This window comes from Chiloscyllium plagiosum, chromosome 13, assembly GCF_004010195.1.
Source record: "Chiloscyllium plagiosum isolate BGI_BamShark_2017 chromosome 13, ASM401019v2, whole genome shotgun sequence".
Lineage (NCBI taxonomy): Eukaryota > Metazoa > Chordata > Chondrichthyes > Orectolobiformes > Hemiscylliidae > Chiloscyllium > Chiloscyllium plagiosum.
In genome coordinates, this window is record NC_057722.1 from 2,494,886 (window position 1) to 2,511,918 (window position 17,033).

The window sequence follows — 17,033 nt, forward strand, 5'->3', positions numbered from 1 at the left end:
TTCTGCCAACATTTTCTTTATTGTGAATGTGGTTAACAATGCGATCAACAATGCGATCATGATCAGATAATCTGTTTTGATAATGCAGATTGAGAGATGGATATTGGTCAAGGGACCAGACAGAATTCCCATACACTTCTTTTAAATAGTATCAGTGGATCTAGAGATGAATAGAGCCTTGTTTAATGTCTCATCTCAGAGTCCTACCCTCCAACATTGTAGTGTCCCCTCACTGCAACAAAGTGCTTATTATGATTTTTCTGCACTCAAGCCATGGAGCTAGTAGCTCAAAGATAAGAGTGCAACCAACTGAAACACATTTTTCATATACTTATCTCTTATCCCTAGTTCTTGCTCACAGCCGGCTGGATATCCATTTTTCTCATTGCCCTGAGCATTTAAACATGCTCTCACTAAATTCATTAGTCTTTTAACAGAATGCAGGAGGCAATTCTGCCCATTGTGAACTGTACTGGCTCTGCAAATGAACAATGCACCTAGTGGTATTCCTTTGACTTCTGCCCACAACTGTAGTTCCATATTAGGATCCAGATCTCTCCTGAATAGCATCAATTGAATCAGTGTCTCCCACACTCTCAGAAGCACAATATAAACTTTAGCCACTTACTGAGTAAAAAGGTTTCTCCTCATATCTCCATTGCTTCTTTTATCAATTACCTTAAATCAGTGTCCTCTCATTCTCAATCCTTCCACTAATGGGAAGTTTCTCACTATCTGCTCTGTCTAGGCAAATTATAGGGGAGTAAATAAAATACAATGACAACGACATGTATGTTTTTTACTACTAAGTGCAGGATACAATGAGTTAGGTCATTTAACTTTGTAAGGAAACATTTTATAAAGAAACCAAACGATCACACAATATCCAACCACAGCAGCACATTTTGAATATAAATACCACCTGCTTCTCTCCCGTATCCTTATGATGGACACCCAAGATAAATCAATACTCTCCTAAAGACCAAATTGTCAATGAATAAAATAACTAAATGAATCAAGTAAAATAGCTCTACTGCCACAGATTGAACTGTGAACAAGATTCATGTTCCCACTTGCTGTGTTTTGTGATAGTATCACTCTGCCCTAATTCACAGTGGGGTGGATGAGGAATGTAACAGGTTGTGATAGGGAGCAACTGCTTTCTCATGGTTTCCTTCAGCCCAACTCATTGTTTCTCAGTCAAAAAAGAAAGGTGAGAAATAACTATATTTTTATAAAACTTGTTGTATATAACTTCATAATGTTTTTAAAAATATTTTATGTTTTACGGGAAGTGAAATGAAAAAGTAAATGAGAATGATTTAAACAAAAGAGTCATGAGAATGGAGCTAGATTTATTACTTTCAGGGGGAACAATTCTCATGATGGGCTATATTTGAAATTCTTGCTGTATTTTTCTGGAGCTCAGGTGATTGAAGAGTGAGTAAACAACCAGCTGAACCAGCAAACAGGTCTTGGTCTGATCTGTGCTGTGTGTGAATGTGGTTAACTCTGTTGTAACAGTAGTTGGATGGAAAAAGAAATAATCAAGGTCGATACCTAGCGACAGTTCTGACATTTCTTTGAGAACTGATTCAAAGGTATTCAATGACGAAGGAGCAGCACTCTGAAAACTTGTACTTTCAAATAAACCTGTTGGACTATAACCTGGTGTTGTGTGATTTTTAACTTTGTTCACCCCAGCACCTCCACATCATAATAAGTACCAATAAGTAGCCATCTGTATGTTTTAAGGCTGAGGAGGAGAAGGTCTAAACGTACTGCCTACATACAAGTGAGATTGAAGTCATGGAGGAAACTGACAATTTTACTTAACAGGCAGAATACACTGCAGGCTTAGATGTTCTCATGACTTTAAATGTTCATAATAAAAACAAACATTAACTTGCAATTATGTAGTATCTTGAATGAAGTATCATATCCCAAGGAGCTGTACAGGTGCACTACCAAACAAAACGTACAAAAGTAGTAACCAGGACACAGGATTTACAACGTAATCCTTCTCCTTCGTAACTGCTGAGATCAGCGTCACATTTAATCTGGAGATAATCTTCTGACTTCATGTTCACACTCAGTCTACCCTCTGTAGAGGTCATCAGAAACTCTGCTGCCATCTTAATTTACACCAAGTCCCTTTCCCCCATCACTCCTGCATTCACTGACCTTCACTGGCTCCCAGTTGAGCAATGTTCTGAATTTCATATTTTGATCTTTGTTTTAAAATCTCTCTATAACCTTCGATAAGCCCTGCAATGTTCTGAGATATCTGCACTCCTCTTGTGCATCCCTGATTTTAATTGTTCAACCAACATAGCATCCTCAGTCCTCAAGCCAAAATTCTCTCCTTGGACTTCTCTTTTTCTTCTTTCTGACAATCACTGCAACTAACCTTTGATGAAACTTTTCTGGCTCAGTGTTATACATTACTTTATAACGCTCCTGTGAAGCTTCGGAAGTTTTAATATATTTATATTTAAATATAATGTAAGTTAATGTTGTTGCTGATTAAATACATAATTTAAGTGTCTTGACGAGGAGAGGTAGACAAGGGTTATCAGAGCTAAGGGGCTCAGCAACTGAATGAATAGCAACTAATGACACCAGCAATCAAAACTAAGGATGCATAAAGTGCCAGAATTCCAGCAGTGCAGATACCTGTGAGGATTGTGTTGCTGGGGTACAAACCTATCCCATTTTATATCCCACTCTTTCGCACTGATATCCTTCACTTCGATCAACAGAACCTCTTGATAAATTTAGAAGTATCATGCAACTGGGACAAAACAAATTGGGAGTTAGTTTAAATACCTTAACTTCTTTTACTTTCTTATCAGTTTTATCTAATTCAATCCGAAGCTGTCGTTCCATGTTGGAAGTGGCTGCACTCATGGTTGCAATTGTTAAATCACGCTGGTGCAGTTCAGTGGTCAATTGGGCAATCTCCAATTTCATTCCCTTCAGTTCAGAGTGGCGTTGATGCTCAAGAGAATTCAACTGGTCCCTAAGCTGTTACCAAAAGAAAAGACTGAATTAAAAGAAGTAACAGAGTTGTTGTCAAGGGTAACTTTAACTTCCTTAATATTGATTGGATCCTCCTTAGTTCAAATAGTTTGGATGGAACAGTTTTTATCAACTGTGCCCAGGAAGGATTCCTGACTCAATATGTCGATAGGCCAACTAGAGGTGAGGCCATATTGGACTTAGTGCTTGGCAATCGAACCAGGGCAGGTGTCAGATTTCTCGGTGGGAGAGCAGGGGAAGGGGGAAATTATAATGCTATTAGGCAGGAACTGGGGCGCCAAAATTAGGAACAGATGCTCTCAAGGAAATACATGACAGAAATGTTGAGGTTATTTAGGAAGCACTTGCTGATAGTGCTGGATAGGCTTGTCCCACGGAGGCAAGGAAGGGATGGTAGGGTGAAGGAACCTTGGGTGACAAGGGATGTGGAACATCGAGTAACAGGAAGTAGGAAGCCTATTTAAGATTGAGGAGGCAAGGATCAGACAGCGCTCTAGAGGGTTACAAGGTAGCCAGGAAGCAACTGAAAAATGGATTGAGGAGAGCGGGAAAGAGGCATGAAAAAGCTTTAGTGGGTAGGATGAAGGAAAAACCTAAGGCATTCTACACTTATATGGGGTACAAGAAGATTGCCAGGAGTCAGGATAGGGCTGATCAGGGATAGTGGAGAGAATTTGTGCCTGGAGTTGGAGGAGGTAGGTGAGGTCCCTAATGAATACTTTGCTTCAGTATTCACTACTGAGAGGGACCTAGACATAGAGTGAAACAGGCTGATATGCTCAAACAGATTGGTGTTAAGAAGGAAGATGTGCTGAAAATTTTGAAAAGCATAAGGATAGATAAATCCCCTGGGCCAGACAGGATGTACAGGAAACAAGGGAAGAGATTGTTGCGCCTTTGGCAGTGATCTTTGCGTCCTCATTGTCCGCTGGAGTAGCACCAGATGATTGGAGGGTGGCAAATGTTATTCCCTTGTTCAAGAAAGGGAATAGGAATAACGCTGGGAATAACAGACCAGTCAGTCTTACCACAGTGGTGGGCAAATTATTGGAGAGGATTCTGACACAGGATTTATGATTGCTTGGAAAAGCATGGTTCAACTAGAGATAATCAGCATGGCTTTTAATTCTTTGAGGATGTGACAAAACACATTGACGAAGGTAGAGCAATGGATGTGGTGTGTCTGGATATTAGCAAGACATTTGATACGGTTCCCGATGGTAGGCTCATTCAGAAAGTGAGGTGCCATGTGATATAGGGAAATGTGGCTGTCTGGATACAGAATTGGGTGGCCCATAGAAGACAAAGGGCGATAGTAAATGGAAATTATTCACCATGGTGTTCCTCAGACATCTGTTCTGGGACCTCTGCTCTTTGAGATTTTTAAAAAATGACTTGGATGAGGAAATGGAAGGGTGGATTAGTAAGTTTGCTGATGACAGAAAGGTTGGTAGAGTTGTGAATAGTGTTGAGGGCTGTTGTAGGTTGCAATGGGACATTGACAGGATGTAGAGCTGGGCTGAGAAGTGGCAGATGGAGTTCAACCTAGAAAAGTGTGAAGTGATTCACTTTGGAAGGTCGAATTTGAATGCAGGTTACAGGATTAAAAGCAGGATTCTTGGCAGTGTAGCTAAACAGAGGGATCTCGGGGTCCATAGATCCCTTAAAGTCGCCACCCAAAGTTGATAGGGCTATGTTATGGACCAGCCAGATCCCCTCAGAATATTTCAAGCAAGTGGCCCAGACACTAACTTAGCTAGTTGTTTTAAGCAGGTGTAACATAGATATTTCGGTGAGGATGCAGCTGGTCAAATCACTTAGTTTTAAACAAAACAGAACTTATTTATAAGATTACCGAATGAAGCACAAACAAAAGAGCAGAATACAGAATAACTTAACTTATCCGAAAACCCAACAGATCATCTGAACTTAAAGCTCCAAATACTAGCAACATTCCCCATAAACACCCCTTGGCACAAAAGGTAAAATCCAACACAGGAGAGAAGTCAGACAGAGATTACCAGCATGGACCCGATTCTTTGGGTCCAGCTGCTATAGAAGACTACTGTACTCAAACCAAACCAAACCAAACCAGAGAAAAATTGGAGCTTGGAGAATTGGCCACTCCCCTTTCATTGCATAGGTTCTTTTTTAAAACTTGAAAGCCTTTTGCCTGACTGGTCCTGGTCAAACTGGTCCTAAAACCCTTCAACTTAAGAGACTGCTTTTTTTTGGAGTCTGTGTCTTTTACAACCCCTCAAATAAAAACCAAGGACAACAGAACATTGTTAAAGGAGCAGCATCATCACAGTTGTGAAGGAGGTGTATGGTGTGTTGGCTTTCATTAGCAGGGGGCTTGAGTTTAGATTAGATTACATTACATTACAGTGTGGAAACAGGCCCTTCGGCCCAACAAGTCCACACCGACCCGCCGAAGCGCAACCCACCCATTTCCCTACATTTACCCCTTTACCTAACACTACGGGCAATTTAGCATGGCCAATTCACCTGACCTGCACATCTTTGGACTGTGGGAGGAAACCGGAGCACCCGGAGGAAACCCACGCAGACACGGGGAGAATGTGCAAACTCCACACAGTCAGTCGCCTGAGTCGGGAATTGAACCCGGGTCTCTGGCGCTGTGAGGCAGCAGTGCTAACCACTGTGCCACCGTGCCGCCCACAGAGATTACCAGCATGGACCCGATTCTTTGGGTCCAGCTGCTATAGAAGACTACTGTACTCAAACCAAACCAAACCAAACCAGAGAAAAATTGGAGCTTGGAGAATTGGCCGCAAAGTTATGCTGCAGCTCTATAAAACTCTAGTTAGACCACACTTGGAATATTGTGTCCAGTTCCGGTCACCTCATTATAGGAAGTATGTAGAAGCTTTAGAGAGGGTGCAGAGATTACCAGGATGCTGTCTGGACTGGAGGGCATGTCTTATGAAGAAAGGTTGAGGGAGCTAGGGCTTTTCTCATGGAACGAAGAAGGATAACAGGTGACTTAATAGAGGTGGACAGAATGATGAGAGGCATAGATAGAGTGGATAGCCAGAGAAGTCTTCCCAGGGCAGAAATGGCTATCACGAGGGGTCTTAATTGCAAGGTGACTGGAGAAAGGTTTAGGGGAGATGTCAGAGATAGGTTTTTACACAGAGAGTGGTGGGTGCATGGAATACACAGTGGTAGTAGAGTTAGGTACATTAGGGACATTTAAGCAACTTGGATAGTCACATGGATGACAGTAAAATGAAGGGTATGTAGATTAGTTTGATCTTCGATTAGGATAAAAGGTCAGCACAACATCGAAGGCCAAAGGGCCTGTACTGTGCTGTACTTGACTGTTCTATGTTCTATACCAAAGTCTGTTAAATCTAGGATTAGAAGAGAACCATTTAGCCCATCAAGGTCCAATTGGTTCTATTTAGGCCAAAGCAAACTGTTGCAGTATTCAGAAGCAAAAGGAATAAAATTAATGGATGGGGTTTCAGAGAAGGGCAACTGTGAATTAGGATCTCAAGCCATTACAAAGTCACTTGAATTAACGAACTAATAACTTGACCCCAAAATGCATTGCGACTTGCATTATGCTGTATAAGGATTAAGTGATTTTTTTTATTCACTCTGTGGTAGTAGTAAGAACTTGGCATATTGCTGCAGGATGGGATACCTGACCAAGGTAACAGGTGACCTGGCTCTCAGCTGTAGTGGAAAATTACAGCTGGAAATAAACAGAGGTTGTGTAGTTCTAGTTTGACAAAATATAGGGAGGGTATCTTGAGCTTGTTAGTTTGTCTGTCCTTGAGCAACATCAAAAAACAAGGAGTAGCTGCACTGTGCTTTTCTTTATCTTGCATTATTGTATTCAACATTACTTGAGTGTGGTACGTAAGCAAAATTGTTTGTATCATTGTGTAAATATAGGCTGACTGTTCAGCATGGGAGAATGCTGTGAGACAGTGAAGACTTGGTAGCGTCTCTGTGAATTCATGAAAAATTAAGCTTCTTGAAACAAGACTTGAAGTCTCAGACTAAGTGATTTCCTCGACAGAATCTGGCATAGTTGGCAGGATCCCAATTAATATGGGATCCGAAAAAGGTAAAGGAGGAAACAGTGTGCGGGACATTCCGAGCTGGAAGGGGGACTGGGCCTAGTACTCCCATGTTGGGGAATTGTAGTCTGGTCGGTGACTCCAGCTAAGCCAAGACTACTGAAAGGTTGAGGTAAAATCATGAAGAACACTAAACTTACTAGGGCAGTGAGAGAGACTTAGAAGTGGTAGTTATGCAACTGAAATAGGCTCGAGATTTTGAGACCTTGTGGATGGAAGAGAAACACCGGTGAGCACTTATTGTAGATTAAGTGGGTAACAGCTTTTTTCTCTTTTCCTTTCTTGGCAGGTGACGTCTCTTTTAGATTGTGGAAATGGAAATTCGAGCCAGCAATCAGTACCTCTCCACGAATGTGGGTGTCAGACACCCAGATGATGTTCCAAAGACAGAAAGGTGATCAAAACAAAGACGGTGTAAGGTGATAAGACCATGGCAACAGGTAGGAGACCTCATCGTTCAATGGCAGACACGGTGCTCCGTGAAACACAAGATTCGGATAAGTCATTCCTTTCTGTAGCGATCTTTATGGATGGTCCCAGGGCCGATGGCCCGATGGAGGCTGTTTTGGCACAAGTAAAATTAAGGAGTGGCAAGAAATTAGAACATAGGACATAACAGTCCAGTACAGGCCCTTCAGCCCTCGATTTTGTGCCGCCCTTTGAAACCAATCTGAAGCCCATCTAACCTACACTATTCCGTTCTTGTCCCTATGCCTATCCAATGTCCATTTAAATGCCCTTAAAGTTGGCGAGTCTACAACTGTTGCAGGCAGAGTGTTCCATGCCCCTACGATATCGAGTAAAGAAACTACCTTTGACATCTGTCCTATATCTCTCACCCCTCAATTTAAAGCTATGTCCGCTCGTGCTAGTCATCACCATCCAAGGAGAAAGGTTTTCACTGTCCATCCGTGGTAACCCTCTAATTATCTTGTATGCCTCAGTTGTGTCGCCTCTCAATTTTCTTTACTCTAACAAAAACAGCCTCAAGTCGTTACCTTTCCCCAGTCCTCGGGCATAGTAGAATGAACTAAATGATGTTAAAAAATACTCTTGCAAAGACTTTCCAGGAAACTGGACTAAAGTTGCCTGAAGCCTTGCTAATCACCCTGTACACCGTCCAAAACCAGGTTAATAGAACCACTGGTCTAACCCCGTTCAAAACTCTTACGGGAAGACCCATGATGACCGGCACCTGACTCTCTCTGTTTACATCAGAAATAGCTCTGATGTAGGTCGATGAGAAAACCCTACAATATGCCCAAGCCCTGAGTGAAGCAGCTCGGACCAATCATTCAAAGGTAATAGAGACCATGCCAAAACCCCATGGGTCAAACACACACCCTTTTAGACTTGGCAATTAAGTGCATGTTAAGTCTCTTAAGCAAAGGTTCTCTCTCTCTCCTAGGTCAAAGGGACTGTACCAACATTACTGACAACCTGAACTACAGTTAAATTGAAAGGAGATAAGGAGTGGGCGCATGTGACCAACTGTAAAATACATAACCCTACCAACTCGGCAACAATGAAAGTGAATGAGGGGAACCCTGTGGATGCAATTCCTGGACCGTCTCACTTGTAAACATCTGAAACTAGAGACGCATGGCCTTGTGCTGGGCATGCCAAAAGTATCCATCATTTACGTAATGATGACATAATAAAATGTGTATTGTGCTCTAATGCTGTTTTTAGTCAGAATATGCAAGGAATGAGTCAGGGTCTGAGGAGAGTTAAACATCTATTGCAGTGAAGGGGTTAAAAAGAGTATCAGAGACTTTGCAATGTTGGTTCTTGTAAGTTAAGCCTCTGTTGTCTGGCAGATTTTCCAGGATTCCCTTGTAGTGCTTCTCAGGGACGTGACGGGAGATCATGTCCCGCAGGGGAGGATATGGAAACTAAAAGGATTTTCTAGCAAGTGGGGTGTGGTGGCAGGTCGCAGGCATGTATCAGACAGAAATGTGATTTGAATTGATCCCATATCAAGATCACCGACAATTCTCATATGACACATTAGGTTTGTCAGGGAGGCAGACTGTAATTTTCTATGTGTAGTACCTGGACAGAACCCCTTGCACTGGTCCCTGAAGTCTCACTTCAGCGTTTAGAGAAGCTTCAGGTGCCTTAGAGTATGGCTCAGAAAAGTGGCTTTCTCTCAGTTATGGGAATAAAGCAACTAAGAGAATTGATGCACCACAATACTTTTTTGTATTTGGCCTATCAAAGTGCCTGTATGGCAGGAAAAGAAACTGGTGGGTATGTGTCCATATGCCTGCCCATTCATGGTGGGGGTTGGGGGGGGGGGGGAAAGAGTTTTCCCCTTGTGGCCAGTATTCTTTAACTGGCCTGAAGTTGCCTAACATGCCGAAACGCTTCAGGCGACATGATAATTCTGAGGACATACAGAAGTGGAAGTCAGGAGGGTATAATCTAGCCCGATTCAGAGATTAGTACGAACCCAACCATAACAGATCCCATATGCCCCCTTCCCTTGTAGTTCTTAAGAACAGTGTTAGTGATATAATTTGCTTCACACGAAATGGGAATATCTGTACAGACACTTATATGGCATCTAGTTAATGTCCTTTTATTATCCCCTGGATTGAACCTATTCACAATTTGAGAAGCCAAGGTCACTTTTCATTTAATTGGTCTTGTGTCCTTAATAAAATATCAGGCTTCTTGTAGAAAGACCCAGGTCCCAAGTTGTGGAGGGACAGAGATTCCAAACTAACCTTACACAATGGTACCTATTTTATTTGCAATTTTAAAGCAAATTTAAATCCTTGGTTTCCCTCAGATTGGAAAGGGTCATGTTACATGGGATATGTAGTAACTCGCATCAGAGTTTCGAATGGGTTACCTTCATCCCTGAGGTTCCTCACCTGGATAGGGATGTCTTCTCCTTCTTTTTGAATCTGCATTCCCAAGAATTGAGCAAACTAAAAACAGTATTGGAAACTGCTGAGGCCCTGATTGAGATCAATGCTGAGCTGGTCACTATTAAAACAGTGGCTCTTCAGAACCGTTTGGCCTTGGATTTTCTACTATCCAAAAAAGAGGGTGACATTTGTGATATGGCATTGGGTGGGAATGCTGTATTTATATACCAGACAATTCTAAAATTGTCTCTGATTTGGTGACTCACATTCGTGTGGAAGCGGAGATTAAGCTCCCCTTTTGAATCAAAGTGGTCTTTAGGCCTCACCTGGCTGGCTAAGTAGGGATCTTCATTAGTCATTGGGCTTGTCACCTTTACTATCATACTCTTGATAAGTTGTATCATATGGAGACCTTTAGCTGTTGTTGTACACAGTTTGTTCCCCATTTTCTACTCCAAAACCGGTGATCATCTATCGGACCGTACACTATGATGACCCTTACAATAAACAAACACGTATGAATATGCACCCTTTTCGAGAAGGATATGCACCGGTATCCTAAACTTAGGTGTTGATCTGGAAGATCACCAAGGAGGGAATTGTGGAAGTAGTAAGAACTTGGCATACTGCTACATGATGGGATACTTGACCAAGATAACAGGTGTTGAAACTTTATTGCTGGAACAGCACAGCAGGTCAGGCAGCATCCAGGGAACAGGAGATTCGACGTTTCGGGCACAGGCCCTTCCTTAGGTTTTTTCCTGAGGAAGGGCCTGTGCCCGAAACGTCGAATCTCCTGTTCCCTGGATGCTGCCTGACTTGCTGTGCTGTTCCAGCAATAAAGTTTCAACTTTGATCTCCAGCATCTGCAGACCTCACTTTCTCCTCCAAGATAACAGGTGACCTGGCTCTCAGCTGTGGTGGAAAAATATTACTGGAGATAAATATTCAGGTTGTGTAATTATAGTTTGATGAAATTTAGGGAGTGTATCTTGAGCTCGTTAGTTTGTCTGTCGTTGAGCAACATAAAAAAAAGGGAGTAGCTGCACTGTGCTTATCTTTATCTTGAATTATTTTATTTAACATTGCTTACATACCGCACTGAAAGTTGTTTGTATCATTGTACAATTAATAGGCTGACTGTTCAGCATGGGAGAGTGCTATGAGACAGTGAAGACTGTGGCAGCCTCTCCATGAATTCACAAAAAATTAAGCTTCTTGAAACAAGACTTGAAGCCTCAGACTAAGTAACTTCCTCAACACACTCGTGGGATATCGCTGGCTGGCCAGTGTTTATTTCCCCTCCCTAGATGCTTTTGAAAAGATAGTGGTGAGCTGCCTTCTTGAGTCACTGCAGTCTACATGCTATAAGTAGACCCATAATGCCCCTACGGAGGGAATTACAGGAGCCTGAACCAGTGACAGTGAAAGAATATATTTCCAAGTCAGTGGTTTGCAGTAGAACTTGCAGGTGGTGGTGTTTCCATGTATCTACTGCCCTTAGTTATGGGTTTGGAAGACGCTGTCTAAAAGATCTTTGGTGAATTTTTGCAGTGCATCTTGTTGGTGATACACACTGCTGCTCCTGTGCATCTGTGGTGGAAGGAATGGATGTGGAACCAATCAAGCAGGCAACTTTGTCTTGGATGGTGTCAAGCTTCTTGAGTGTTGTTGGAGCTGCATCAATCCAGACAAGTGGGGAGTATACCTTCACACTCCTAACTTTTGCCTTGTAGATGGTGGATAGGCTTTGGGGAGTCAGGAGGGGAGATACTTGCTGTGTCATTCTCTCACCTCTGACCTGCCCTTGTAGCCATTGGTGAACCCAGTTGAGGCTTTGGTCAATGGTAACCCCAAGGCAGTTGATAGGGGGGAATTCAGTGATGGTAACATGATTGAATTTAGGTTTTTTTTGAAGATGGTCACTGCATGGCATGTGCGTGGCCACAAATACTACATGCCATCTGTCAGCCCACACCTCGGTATTGTCCAGATCTTGTTGCATTTGAACATGGACTGCTTCAGTATGAGGATTTGGGAACGGTGCTGAACATTGTACAAACACCAGCAAACCATATGAAGAAGGTAACATCATTGACGGAGCAGGTTGGGAGTAGGACACTACCTTGAGGAACTCCTGCAGAGATGTCCTAGAGCTGAAATGACAGACCTCCAACAATCACAACCATCTTCCTATGCGCCAGGTATGACTTGAACAAACTGAGAGTTTGTCCCCTGATACCCACTGATTCCAGTTTTGCTAAGGCTTCTTGGCACCACTTCTGGTCAAATGCAGTATTAATGTCAAATGCTGTCACTCTCACCTCACCTCTGGAATTCAGCTTTTTTGTCCACCTTGAAACCAAGGTTGCAATGACGTCTGGAGTCGAGTGGCCTGGTGGAACCTAAATTGAGTGTCATTGGACAACACAGTGTGCATGCCATCAACAGAAGGGAGGTTTCTGAGAGTTGAGGACAGACGTACCTGTGAAATGTTAGCAATGAAAGGACAAAGGTGCTTTTGGATGGCACAGTGGCTCAGTGGTTAGTACTGCTGCCTCACAGCACCAGAGGCCTGGGTTCAATTCCAGCCTCGGGTGACTGTGTAGAGTTTGCATATTCTCCCTGTGTCTACGTGGGTTTCCTCAGGGTGCTCTGGTTTCCTCCCACAATTCAAAGATGTGCAGGTTAGGTGACAATGCCAGATTGCCTATAGTGTTCAGGGATGTGTGGGTTAGGTATATTAGTCAGGGATAAATATAGGATAATAGGGTAGGGGAATGGGTCAGGGTGGGTTACTCTTCGGAGGATTGGTGTGGACTCGTTGAGTTGAAGAGCCTGTTTCCACACTGTAGGGATTCTATGATCTATGATGAATGCCAGTTTCTGCAATGGTTATTAGCAAGGTAATAAATAGAAACTGGGGACTGATAGCACAAAGACAAGTGATTCACTTTAACCAACAAAATTTTTAAAATGAGCAATTAATGTAACTACAGAAAAAGGAACAGACCGCAGTGCCTAATATTCATTGCATACCTTTTTAATGTCCATTTTGCAGCTACTGTGCTCCTTTTCCATTTGTCTCAGCTCGTCATCTTTTTTGCAAATTTCTCCAGACAGAAATGTACAGCGGTCATTCGATGAATCTAAACTAATAAAAGCGTCCTCTTTTAAAATAGGTATAATGAAGCTAGCTGTACAATGATTAATCCAACTAGCTTTCCTCTAAACTTTACAGTACTCTATTCAGCCAGACCAACAAAAAGACAAATTGCTGCAGAAACTCAGCAGGTCTAGCAGAGAAAGCAGAGTTAAAGTTTTGAGTCCAATGAGTTGGCTGTTGGGGGGAACATGCACATAAAACAATTCAGCTGAAGGATATATTTGGTCCAACCAAGAACCCTTGTACAAATATATTGAGCAACAAATGAGTGAGCTGCATGTGCAAATTCAACTCAGAAGGAACGAATGAAATTGTAATCATACTGAGACAGGCAGTATCACAGTCAGGAAAGAGAACAAAATGTACAGGTTAGAGTCAGAGGCCTACAACATGGAGACAGGGCCTTTGGCCCAAACTGGTCCACGCTGACCAAAACATCCACCTACGCTAACCCCATTTCCCTGTACTTGGCCCGTATCCTTCTAAACCTTTCCTACACATTTTTCTGTCCAAATGCCGTTAATATGGCCTCAACCACGTTCGCCAGCCGCTCATTCCAAATGTATACTACCCTCTGTTTAAAAAAAAAGCTGCCCTCAGGCTTCCTTTTATTCATGCCCCTCTGAAGTTAAATCCCTCTAGTCTGCAATTCTTCAACCCTGGGAAAAAGACTGACTGCATTTATCCTATCCATGATTCTCATGATCTTATGCACTTCTATAAAATCGCCCCTCATTTTCCTATGTTCTAAAGAAAAGAGTCCTAACATATCTAACCTCTCCCTATAACTCAGATGGTTGAGTCCTGGCAACATCCTTATAAATTTATTCTGTACTCTTTCCAGTTTAATACCAACCATCCTATAGCAAGGCGACCAAAACTGAACATGATACTCCAAGTGTGGTTTCACCAACAGCCTGTACAACTACAACATAACTTCCCAACTTCTATACTCAATGCCCTGACCGATGAAGGCCAATGTGCCAAAAGCTTTCTTCACCGCCCTGTCTACCCGTGACTCCACTTTGAGATATGTGCACCTGAACTCCTGATGATTACAGATGAAATCATTTTGATTGTAGAAGGATATGCTATGAAGTTTGCAGATACAGACTTTATAGGTAGATTTTAGAAATAAAAAAGAAATCAACACTGTAGCAGCGTTAGCATAGGTCTTCCATTAGCAGCTATGAAGTGGTATATTGTATAAATGCATAAAGGAACAACTTGCAAAAGACAAGATAGTTTTAATGGGGGATTTTAATTTCCATATAGATGGGAAGAATGAGACACAACTAGAAAGGCAGTACATTTGGAATCTTCCCAGACCAGTTTTCTGAACAAGAGGGCAAGTCAGTTTTGTAAAGAGCAATGAGAAGTATTTAGTTCCAAATTGAATTGTGGGTAATCTTCTAACAGTGATTATAACATGATTGAGTTTAATATGCTGTTTGAAAGAAAGAAATGTGAAAATTGGTTTTAGATGGAGGTAGTGCTGATTTCAATGCAAGTGCCAGTAACAGCCTAGAGTAAACAGAGCAATTCTGTTCATGGAAAGATCATCAGTGGAATACATTAAAAAAAATTGGACTACAGAGCAGTTCTTACAGCTAAAGGGCAACAGTTCCATTTGCTAGAAAAGACATACATAGAAACGGATGGATGAAAAGGAAAAGCAAACATTGCAAAAAATGCATAAAAGAAAGCACAGGCCCTGACAAAGAAAAAATATATAAAGGGTGACAATGCAAACAGAGTGACAAGTAGGGATTATGGAAAGAAACACACCAGGCTATCAATACCCAAAAGAATTACGAATAGTTTAGGAATATACAGTGTGGTCTGGAGCCATGCTAAAACCAGCAATATCAATAATAACAAAAAGGGAGAATTGTGCCACTATTTAAGCAGAGGCAAGAGCACACGTCAAACATCCCAAGCAAACAAAGGGAATGAGAGGCATATCAAATTCACTAATTCAGAAGCAGAATTCTGTAGATACTGTGAATCTAAAAACCAGACTGAGAATGCTCAGTAGGTATGGCAGCATCTGTGGAGAGAAACAGAGTTAATGTTCCATTATTTATTCTGACAAGTAGTGAATATCAAAGCACAACATATTTGAAAAACAAAAATTTTCAAAGCTCTTGGAAAAGAGAAGGGGAATGGGAAGAATTCAGTAGATCGTTCAGCATTGACATTGACAAGATTGGCAAAATGGCTCTCTTTTATGATGTATGATTCACTGATTCACCCATATGCAGATGCTGCAAGAACCTGAACAGAAGTAAAAAGTTTCAGTTATTAACTTGTGTTCATGGCCTCAGTCTCTTTACAAATCTCTTGGCGCTTACCTGTGCTGAAGAAGCAGGAATTCTTCCTTGAGATCCACATCCTCTTGCAGGCTTTGTTGGATTTGCATAGGTACCTGCTGGAGTTCAGCCTGTCTGTGGGAAATATCACTACATGGCTGCTCCTGCAAGCTATCTTCTAATGATCTGCTAGGATTTAGAGTCAAAAACGGTTGTCAAAAAATATTCCATGCATTTATGCATGGACATATTCCAAAATGTCTCACTTCATAACATGATTATTTCAATTCACTTCACTCTTTCAGCTGGTGAATAAACATTTTTGTGGAGGAAACAAAGCAGCAATTGATTAAAATAAAGCTAACCATTCTTTCAAATTATAAAACATTGAACTATATTTTTGTTCATGAGTGTGTTGCTGGCAAGCTCCACATTTATTGTCAATGTCAAATTGTCCTTAGCAAGGTGAGCCTCCTTCTTGAACAGCTACCATTCATGGGTATACGTATATCCACAATGCCATTAAGGAGGGAGTTCGAAGGTTTTGACCCAGCAACACTGAAGGAACAATGATATAGGTCCAAGTCAGCATGGTGAGTGGCTTGAAGGAAACCTACTGGTGGCAGAGCTGCCATGTATATTGATGTCGCTGACCTTCATGGTGGCAGAGGTCATAGGGTTGGAAGATGCTGTCCAAGGAGAAATGCTGAGTTAGTGCCGTATTTTTGATAATACACACTGCTGGTAATGTGTGCCAGTGGTGGAAACGGCAAATGGTAAAAGCAGTGGCTGGGGTGCCAAACAAATGGGGACTGCTTTTTCCTGAATGTTATTGGAACTGGACCCATTCAGGTAATTGAAGAGTATTCCATCACACTCTTGATTTGTGCCTTTATAAATGGTGGGTAGGCATTGAGGAGATAGGACAAGAGTTTTCTTTTGCAGAATTCCCAGCCTCTGAACTGCTCTTGTCGACATAATATTTAGATAATTTGTCCAGTTTAATTTCTATTCAAAGGTATGTGGAGGCAATGACCTAGTGGCATTATTAAATTAAACTATTAATCCAGAGACCCCAATAATAATCTGTAGACCCAGGTTTGAATAGTGCCATGGCAGGTAGTAGTATTTGGATTTAATTGCTGTTTTTTTTTTTAAAAGTTAATGATGATAATGAAACTGGGTTGTCAGGAAAAAACCCATATTGTTCACTAATTTCCTGGCACTTGTATGGCTTAAATGTCACTTGCCACTTATCAGCCCAAGCCTGAATGTTGTCCAGGTCTTGTTGCATTTGGTCATGCTTCAGTATCTGAGGAGAGCTGAACATGACCAACAGATGTTCCCACTTCTGACCTTATGATGGAATGAAGCTCATTGATGAAACTGTTGAAAATGGCTGGGTCTGGGACATGACTTGGAGCAATGACGTCCTGGAACTGAAATGATTGACTTCCAACAACCACAACTACCTTCCTTTGTCCTAAGTATGACTTCAACTAGACAGCAGGTTTCCTCA

General features: G+C 41.8%; 1 protein-coding gene across 6 annotated transcripts in view; it reads right to left on the reverse strand.

Annotated features, from left to right (window-relative positions):
• cep63 (centrosomal protein 63) overlaps positions 1 to 17,033 on the reverse strand; it is a 110,949-nt gene that overhangs the window by 16,750 nt on the left and 77,166 nt on the right. For 4 of the 6 annotated variants that reach the window (XM_043701679.1, XM_043701677.1, XM_043701674.1 and 1 more), the window contains 3 exons: positions 15,557 to 15,703; positions 13,076 to 13,190; positions 2,830 to 3,027 (listed from right to left, as the gene is read on the reverse strand). In XM_043701679.1, the coding sequence (XP_043557614.1) occupies positions 2,830 to 3,027; positions 13,076 to 13,190; positions 15,557 to 15,703 (460 nt within the window). The remainder of the gene's footprint in view (positions 1 to 2,829; positions 3,028 to 13,075; positions 13,191 to 15,556; positions 15,704 to 17,033) is intronic. The other 2 variants (XM_043701675.1, XM_043701678.1) reach the window with 2 other exon arrangements.